The following is a 10238-nucleotide window of genomic DNA, read 5'->3' on the forward strand; positions in this document are numbered from 1 at the left end:
GAAGTCATGAAGACAAGGCCTTGCTCATGGTGGATATGCCAGTAAAATGGGGTGTCCAGACAGGTAGCCAGGTCAGTTCAAAGACAATAGAGATTTGTAAGGGGTGTGCTATGGAAATACATTAAGGAGGCAGCTGATTCAGACCAGGAAGAGGGTGCTCTAGGAAACTTGCAGGCCAAGACTTGAAGGACGGTAGACAGAGGGAAATGGCAGCTATGGGGAGAAGCTGAGGGGTGGGTGTTGCCTGTTAGAGGCGCCGAACGCAATACTAACGTGGCTGAAGCGCAGAGGCCCAGCAGAGGAAGAGGGGAGACAAGACCAGATTGTAAACAGAGTTCAGAGTAGAGCTAGTCAGTGTGAGTCTAGAAGCATAACCCACCTGATAGAAAAGTCATTGAGCAATATGTCTTAAAACTTTTCCTAAAAGAATACTTGTGATTTTTTGAAATTTGATTACATCGCTTGATTCATGAAGGTCTAGACCTCACTTAATCCCATCCAATCTCCTCATTTTATAGACAACAAAAGTGAAGCCCAGAGAAGTTAAGTGACTCCCCTAAGGCCACAAAGCTAGTCCTCCAGCACAGGATGAAACCAAACCCACGCCTCCTTACTCTCCCGTGGGGTACTCTTTTCTGACATTGCCCATTTGCCCATTTCTTGATCTCTTCGAACTACAGATGGAATTCTTTTGAGTCCCAAGCCTGTTAACTAAATAATTTTTGTGAACTGAACCAATGATTTATAGCAAATTATTTCCTGGAAAAGCAAGCATTCTACAAGTGGCAGAAACGTTCCCCAGTTTTGAACATGTTCAACATTTCCAGATTTCGCCATTACGTGTCTGGCTAGGGCTGTGACAAAGGCAAGAGGCTAAGGCTCAAACACCTACAAACTTGACTTCAAAAGGCTTATTTGAAGCGTGCAGTTAAGATGGCAAATATTAAACATGCTGACTGTTGCAGCTCGATGATTAATGCCACAGATAATAACCAAACATGTTTTATTGCATAACTGGCTCACACAATGAAGACACTCAGATTCTTTGAACTATTCAACATGCCCCAAACTAAATGTCAGCATTTGTTTTTATAGTTTTTGTAATCTCACCTGCTAAGACCCTTATCTTCATAAAACCACTGAGTTCCTGAATAAATATTGTGCCACAGATTTAAATCTTCTGGGGGATTTGATGCAAGTGGTTGCTGGATTTTACATCTCAGAAGCTCATATCTAAAGCAAAAGATAAGCAGAAAGATCAGGATTATCTCAACTAAAGTTATTACCAAAATTCAGGTTGTCTCACGGTACGAGTGTGTGGGGTGTATGTGTAAACGTAAAGAAAACATCTTAATTTTCTTTTTTCCAGATAATCATTTTTTTTTTTTTTGGCACAAGTGTCATCCGCGTAGCTAACTGGAACAATTAGCTACATTCACATTTTACTACTATCAGTAAAATGATCACATTTAGATTTCTTCTATATCAGATGTGCCAAAACTTTATTGCCAGTTTCACACAAAATAGAATTGCAAAAAGCTTATAAAGTTAATGATTTCCTAAAACTTCTACCATCAATACTTTATAAACAATGATAATATTATCGACTCCACAGTCTTGCCTAAGCGTCAAGTTGTTATAAGGCCATTTCAGAATCACAGTTCTTTTCTTTCATCTTATCTATATTCCTGACCACATGCTTCACAAGTTTCCAGATAATAATAACATGCCAAAAAATTGTGCTATCTTTAGAATTTTGAGGCATGTTTGTGCAAATGTGTCATTTAGAACATGCATCAAGCTTGCTTAACATATAATAAAGATATACTTTGAATATCAAGAGAGGGGCTGCGTAGAGATGCACTAGAGAACAGCAATTGTTGTTTCGAGGGTTTTTAGTTCCTCACAATAGCATATGCTATTTTTACCTTGATGATCTTTTTATGATTCCCTATAAGTCAAGATACAGAAGGTGAAACTGTATGAAAATTATGAGTGAGGCAGACATAGAGAACAGACCTGTGGTTGCCAAGGGGGGGGGTTGGGGGAGGGATGGAGTGGGAGTTTGGGATTAGCAGATGCCAACTATTATATACAAAATGGATGAAGAACAAGGTCCTACTGTATAACACAGTGAACTATATTCAATATCCTGTGAGAAACCACAATGGAAAAGAATATAAAAAAGAATGTATATATATATATATATATATATATATATGTATGTATAACTGAGTCACTCTGTTGTACAGCAGAAATGAACACAACACTGTAAATCAACTACACTTCAATAAAAAAAAATGTTATGAGTGAGGAATATCCAATAAGGAATTAGTTCAATGTTCCTGTGTGAGGAAAAGCCTCCTTCTCCTCCCTTCCTTCCCAGAGAGATAAGACGGTAACAAAATCCAAAAGCACCATCACTTTCTCTTACCTCAAATTGGGTCCGTTTGGCCTGGTTGGTGGCTGCCAAGAAATGCCAACATACGATTCACTCAGTGGGACCACGGACAACGGGCTAAGACCCTGAGGCAGGGTGGGATGCGTGGTCACATGGGTAGGGAAACTCTCTGTGCACCCCCCTAGATGCCCATTACCCCCTGAGCAAGCCACAATGGTAACAGAATAATTAGTGAAAGGAATCAGATGAGTAACGACGTGACTGAACACAGAGGAAGTAACGTTGGTGATCGTGATGTGAGGGTCAGGCATGCGGATCTCATAGGTAAGGATGTCTCCATTCAGGATAAGTGGGGCTCTCCAAGTGACCTGAAATAAAACGTAAGCTTAGCACCAGTGTGACAACACAGGAACAGAGCAACTGCAGTTCACAAGGCCTGGCGTTTTGCTCTGCCTTGTTTTCAGTCAAGTCACTTCCTAAATACCCACTTTCGACTTCGCCCTTTGCACTAGACAGTAACAAAGGGTTTCGGATCAATTAGCAGTACACCAGGAACTAGATGAAATGCTGTTTCCTGGGCTGGGCTTTCAGTCTGGAGACTTTCTAAGATTGTCAGACTAGTACACACCTTAGTGATTCATCTCCACCATGGGTGCCCTGAAGGACACAGAGCACACACATGGAGAGAGTTCACACATCCACACGCACCAATGGGGCGGCAGCAGGATTTAATAGTTTTCTTGTTTATAACTCAATTAAATGAAACGTCAGAACTCCTTGCTTTGCATTATTAGCGGGTACTCTAAATATATCACTATTCTCTTTTTTTTTGGGGGGGGGATGGTGGTGGGAGGGTGCAGAAATCATTCTTTGCATTTTCTGAGGATGCCCTATTGAGTTCCTGAATCTCACTAGTGCATAATGTAACAAGTAAAGCAATAACAACACATCCTGTTCTCAAAGACAAGAGACATGTGGAAAGCTTTGAAAAGGCAAGCAAAGAATAATCCTGTTTAAGTCATAGACATGAACATCAGAAGAAAGAAACACCATTTTCTAATAATGTTTAATGCTGCTTTTCTTTTCTGGCTAAATACTGTAAGGGCATAGTGCTAACCCACTCATGCTCTTATGGGGGACAAAGGACCCTAGAAAAATGTGCATTAGTCGTTAAAAGATTATTTATTTATATGCTATCATGGGTCATCTTTTTTGTGTTGCCTTGCAATGTTCCTTAAATTTTGGAGTGTATATCCCGTCTCCCCAATAGACTGTAAGCTTCTTGATAGCCGGGCCTAAATTGTATGCCCATTTAGTGCCATACACCGAGAGATGGAGTTCCAGAAGTAACAGCAGTCATGGCTGTCTCCATTATGTTTTTCCTTAGCATACAGCTATTTTGAAACTTTCAAAGAGTTTTCCACAAGGTGATATATTGATACCTCCATTTATAGTTCTATACAAATTCGAAGTCTTAGAGGCATTATAGAAAAGTGAGAATGGAAAAGGATGAACCAAAATTTTCTATCTTAAAGAGAAAAAACTTCCTCCAGAAGGAATCTGACCTGAGATATCTGTAGGGTATTCTTCCTAATTCTTGGTGACAAAATGGGCCTCTACCAGATGTCACTGGGCAGTTGCTTGATGATTACGGTCCTAACTTAAAATTAACAAGGACCTGACATCTACTCCAATTTTACTACATAGCTTGAAATCGTTGCTAATTTTAAAATCTTTTTCTGGACTTCCCTAGTGGTGCGGTAGTTAAGAATCCACCTGCCATTGCAGGGGACACGTGTGGGTTTGAGCCCTGGTCTGGGAAGATCCCACATGCCATGGAGCAACTAAGCCCGTGAGCCACAACTACTGAGCCCATGTGCCTAGAGCCCGTGCTCTGCAACAAGAGAAGCCACCGCAGCGCAACAAAGAGTAGCCCCTGCTCACCGCAACTAGAGAAAGCCAGTGGGCAGCAACGAAGATCCGACCCAGCCAAAAATAAATAAAAATTAACAAACAAACAAACAAAAAACCAAAAACACTTCTCAGAGAGTTCCACACTGTGCTGGTGAAGAGAAATTTTAGATGAGTTCCTTATGAGCACAGAGGATTTGCCTGGATGGAGGAGAGATCAAAGAAGCCTAACGCAAGTAAAGTTTATAGAGCGGACATAGGATTCTATTTGCTTGGGGGGTGCAGCGCTCTTTGTGGACTTCAGAAATGAGTCAAGGTCATATTTACAGGGCTTCCTGGTACTTGTCATGCAAATGGAAAATGGAAGGGTTATCACAGCTCAATTCTACCTGATTCACATGTGGAATACCACTTGCCTCTGGAACTAGAATATTCTGAGAGTTCAGGTCAAGGCTTGGCAGGCCTTGAAAGAATCCAAACTTTGGAGGTAGTCTGTGTTAGCAGTTGAGCTGAGAGTGAATTGATCTGGCACTCAGTTGTTGAGCCTAAGAAAAGCATTCATCAAATAAACCTTGAATAAGATCTCAACCAGCGGAGATTAAGCGATGTGATGTAATGATTCTGGAGACAGTCATTTGAAGAGCTAAAAAATCCCTGTGTTCTCTAACTATAAACGTTTGCATCCAGAAATTGGCTATTTTTCTCACTTAAAAAGCTACAGACTTAAGAAGATACATCTTTGTTTTTAGTTTATACATTTATTTATTTATTTTATTTTTGGCTGCGTTGGGTCTTCGTTGCTGCACACGGGCTTTCTCTAGTTGCGGCGAGTTGGGGCTACTCTTCGTTGCGGTGCATGGGCTTCTCACTGTGGTGGCTTCTCTTGTTGCAGAGCATGGGCTCTGGGCGCATGGGCTTCAGTAGTTGCAGCACACGGGATCAGTCGTTGTGGCTCGTGGGCTCTAGAGTGCAGGCTCAGTAGTTGTGGTGCACGGGCTTACTTGCTCCGCAGCATGTGGGATCTTCCCGGATCAGGGATCGAACCTGTGTCCCCTAAACTGGCAGGCGGACTCTTTTTTTTTTTTTTTTTGCAGTACTCAGGCCTCTCACTGTTGTGGCCTCTCCTGTTGTGGAGCACAGGCTCCGGACACGCAGGCTCAGTGGCCATGGCTCATGGGCCTAGCCGCTCCGCAGCATGTGGGATCTTCCCGGACCAGGGCATGAACCCGTGTCCCCTGCATCGGCAGGCGGACTCTCAACCACTGCACCACCAGGGAAGCCCAGGCAGGCGGATTCTTAACCACTGCACCACCAGGGACGCCCAGGAAGATATATCCTTTTGACAGTACTGAGTTGGAAGACATGAATCTACTTCCACAGAAAATTTTTATAAGGAATTTTATAGCAAGGTGGAGAAGGCCATTGTCATTATAGTGAGTAGGCTATCAGAAATGGTATCTAATTTGATCATCCTCCTGAAAATATCCTGGAGCTATTACTAAAAATAAATGTATCCAAGCTTTTTAAAGAGCCAGTTAGTTAAATATTGGATTCTATTCTTTCCAGTGCCTAAGACTACATTTACTAGAGTGTGGCTAAAATATGTGAGATTAAAACTTTCATTCCGTTTAATTTTCCATGGCCTTTTATATATCTACTGTTCATAGAAAGGATTATAAAATATTGTTGCAGCCCAAAAAACTCAGCATGTTCCTGGCCTAATAAGCAAAAGGTATGTTCTCTAAAACAAGACTTTTACATTGAAATTTTCTAAACAGAATTGTAGTTTCTGGCTGGGAATAAAATGTTTATTTTGGAGTTGCTTTGCCAACAATGATGATTTCTTTTATTTGAGTGGTTCTTAATTGCTTAGATTTCCATTCTGTTTAGTTATTGTAAATTTGCAAAAAATAGGACAGGTGGGTAGGTGTTTAAGGAGCTACTGACTTTTACCTATTTGTTCAGATCCCTGAAGAGTGGCCCTAAACAATCAAGGGACCTACAAGATCCTGGTTGTAAGCAAAAATTTAGGGAATGTAGGTTAGATGATTGGCTTCGGGACTGAAAACTGTAACACACATAAACATTGTAACTTACTTCTAATTTCTTTAACTCCATCAAACCATATTTAAGAACTTTATGAATAAGAGGATTTATGAAGATTGATATAATGGGTTGAGAATGGGCTAAGAATAAATATCCTTGATATTTGATGTAGGTTACTCAACCAACGCTGTGAGACTTGGAACAAAACGCTTAACATCTCTGGGCCTCAGTTTCCTTGTATCTAATGTTAAGAGACAATCCTCGCCCTCATATCTACATAGAAGATTTTATAATTCTAAGACTACTTAATCAATACAGAATATGAATGACCACAGGGCATGAGAGTGTGGTAACATTTGACTCCATATGGTAATTCCTCTCAACAACTGACTCCCCGGCAAATCTTCTCATACAGAACAAGGTGTACAATAAGTATTTGTTGAAATGAAATTAAATTTTTCCTTTAAGATATCTTCCTTTTCTTTTAAAGTTGTTAATATTAATTTTTTTACTTCGGATATTTGATTTGCATTTTGTATTCAGAGAAAAAACCAAAGATATTGATACATACAGGAAAATAAATTACGGTCCTTCACCTCGACCTCCTCCTATCCCTCCCCATTCCCACCCTGTAAAGGTGAAAAGGTGATAGCTTTGAATCTATTCTGCCATACTTTCTCACACAGCAAATATATCCACACATAGGTACGTTTTCTCTCTCTCTTTTAAATTTTTTTCGGGAAAAATTTTATTTTTTATACCCATTTTTATACACATTATTAATCTGTAACTTGCTTTTCACACTCAACTAGAGATCATGGGACACACCCTATCATGTTTTATGTTGCATAATATTCCTTTCATGGCTGAAAACAGACTATTCAGTTATCCTACTGACTTGACTTTATTGTTAAAAACCATATTTGAAAATGTATGCATACATACGATTGTACATTTTTTTTATTTAAAAAATTTTTTGGCTGCACTGCACAGCATGTGGGATCTTAGCTCCCCGACCAGGGACCGAACCTACGTCCCCTGCGTTGGAAGTGTGGAGTCTTAACCCCTGGACTGCCAGGGAAGTCCCTGTACTTATTTATTATTGTATAGGTTAGCAAGAATTGCTATATCAAAATGTATGTTTAGTTTTAATCATTATTGATGGATTACTTTCTGAAAAGTTTGAAGTAATTCACTTGATCACAAACAATGAAAGAAAATGTCCATGATTTGTGTCCCCACAAATTCTTGAAATTACTGCTCCTTTTAGAGATCAGATTTGTGATTACCAGAGGCAGTGGTGGGTGAAGGTGGTCAAAGATGAAAACTTCCAGTTATAAGATAAATAAGTACTAGGGTTGTGATGTACAACACGATTAATACAATGAACACTGCTGACATTACATATGAAAATTGTTAAGGAAGTATTGGGTTGGCCAAAACGTCTGTCTGGAATTTTCCATAAGTTGTTACAGAAAAACCCGAACAAATGTTTTGGCCAACCCGATAAATCCTAAGAGTGCTATCACAAGGAAAAAATGTTTTCTTTTATTTTGTATCTATAGGAGATGATGGATGTTCAATAAACTTACTGTGGTCATCATTTCATGATGTATGCAAGTCAAATGATTATGCTGGACCCCTTAAATGTGTACAGTGCTTTGGGTCAACTCTATCTGAATAAAACTGGAAGAAATAAAAAGAAATTACTAATCCTTTTGGTCTTGCCAGTATTACTTTATTATTTCTTTAATTAATTTGTAGTCCCTTGACTTTTTTAAGATATAAATATTTTCAAACGTTATTAACTCTTTGTATATCCTCTTATCACATTTTTTATCCATATTTTATACTTTGTTTTCTATTGAGTTGTCTTTTTATCATAAGTTATTAGAAGTTCTTTGTTTATTATGGGGAAATAATTTATTTTTCTATAATGTCTTATAGATGTATTTCCCCAATCTATCTTTTGAAGTTTAACTTTTTTTTGAGGAATCTTATATCTTGCAAAAACAAAATTGTTTTCTAGCTAAATATAACTATTCTTTTAAGGCTGCAGGGTTTGCCTGTGAAATGGGGATAATAATAGCCTTTATCTGACAGGGTTGTGGTAAGGACTCAGTGAGAGCAATTCCCGGAACTTAATATGAACTCAGTGAATATTAGTTGTCATTTTATTTCCTTCCAAATTCTGTAATACCCTATATGGGAAAAGAAACTGAAAAAGAATGCATATATGTATATGCATAACTGAATCACTTTGCTGTACACCTGAAACTAACACAATACTGTAAATCAATTATATTCCAATATAAAATAAAAATTAAATTAAAAAAAGAATTTATAATTTTTTAATGGTTTGATTTAAGCAGCTATCAAAGACCAGCCCATCTTCAAAAACAGGTGAGAATGATGACTAAGACTTAATTATTTTTACTTTGGTTTATTATCAACCTGTAAATGAGCAATGCTAAGAGTACACACCATAGCAAAGCTGTGCGTGGACACCATCTGGGGGACAGGATTGTTGTTCCTTGTCGCACACACACCAAGGCTGGTGGTTTTGGCGATCTGAGCCAAGAGAGGACTCTTCTACCTGAAAAGCTGAGAGCTGCAGGCCTGCTCTTTCATTCTGCTTTAGCCGTGGGAAGGTGGGCCTGCGAATGGGGCCATCAGAGTTCAGAGGCTCATGTTATCACCAAAAAGCAATTTTTTTTTTTTTTTTTTGCTGCGTCAGAGTTATACAACTTAGTTATTCTATGTTTTATTTTTATGAGTCCTCAATCGTACTCAAGACTCCAGTGGAATAAATTTATAAACTGACTTTTTCCTAATCTGGTTTTATGTTGAATATTTGTTAGAAATGGCTACTGAATCTTACGTCTTTTTTCTGCATCTATTGATTAAAAAAAAGGGCTTTCTCTTTTACTCAGTTGATTTAAGCAGTATGTTGATAGATTTCCTGATGTTGAACCAACCTTACATTTTTGGAATCAGACCAGATTTGTCCTGGTATACCATTCTTTTAATATACTCCTGAGTTCAAGTTGCTAATATTTTATTGAGAAGCTTTGGCTCTATAGTCGCAGTATGAAAGTAGTCTATAGTTTTACTGAACTATCTTTTTCAGGTTTTGGTATTTTTTTTACCAACTTTATACAATGAAATGAATTTTCTTAAAGTTATTAGATATCACATCAAAGTGCGTGGCTTTCACACAACCGCTTTGACAATATATATTCTTTTCCATGTAATCAAATAAGATATTAAGAATGTAATTTTGATATGCAACTTTCCCTTTTTCTTTTTTTTAAAAATTTATTTTATTGAGGTATAGTTGATTTACAATATTAAACCAACTATAACTTCTGCAGTACAGCAAAGTGATTCAGTTACACATATATATATATGTGTTCTTTTTCATATTCTTTTCCATTATGGTTTATTACAGGATATTGAATATACTTCCTTGTGCTATACAGTAGGACCTTGTCGTTAATGCAACTTTCGCTTCCTAATGCTCATGTCTATGCCAAGTTATCTCTTTATACTTACTAAGATGCTACTTTGGGTTATTTTCTAGTTGGCCTAAATATGTGAAGTTTCCTTGCTTTCCCTATTAGATGCAAGCTCTTACAGGTGGAGTGGTGGTGAAAAGACCACATGGTACAAAATGGGAAGAACTAGGGTGAAATACCAGTCCATTTCCTTTATTATTCCCCAACCTATCAGTTGGTAGTGTTTATTCCTGATTTGTTTCTTCCCTCAAGTCTTTTCATTTCTGGGCATTTTATATATCTGTTTATGTTGTTTTGACTAAAAGGTACACTCCATGAAGGCGGGGATTTTGATTTGGCCACTACTGTATCCTCAGTGTCTA

At 38.3% G+C, this 10238-nt stretch overlaps 1 protein-coding gene across 1 annotated transcript in view; it reads right to left on the reverse strand.

Annotated features, from left to right (window-relative positions):
• Window positions 1-10238, reverse strand: part of USH2A (usherin) — a 784083-nt gene that overhangs the window by 266231 nt on the left and 507614 nt on the right. The window contains exons 41-42 of the mRNA XM_019920609.2: window positions 2435-2769; window positions 1111-1233 (exon numbers count right to left, since the gene is read on the reverse strand). Of these exons, the coding sequence (XP_019776168.2) occupies window positions 1111-1233; window positions 2435-2769 (458 nt within the window). The remainder of the gene's footprint in view (window positions 1-1110; window positions 1234-2434; window positions 2770-10238) is intronic.

This window comes from Tursiops truncatus, chromosome 1, assembly GCF_011762595.2.
Source record: "Tursiops truncatus isolate mTurTru1 chromosome 1, mTurTru1.mat.Y, whole genome shotgun sequence".
Lineage (NCBI taxonomy): Eukaryota > Metazoa > Chordata > Mammalia > Artiodactyla > Delphinidae > Tursiops > Tursiops truncatus.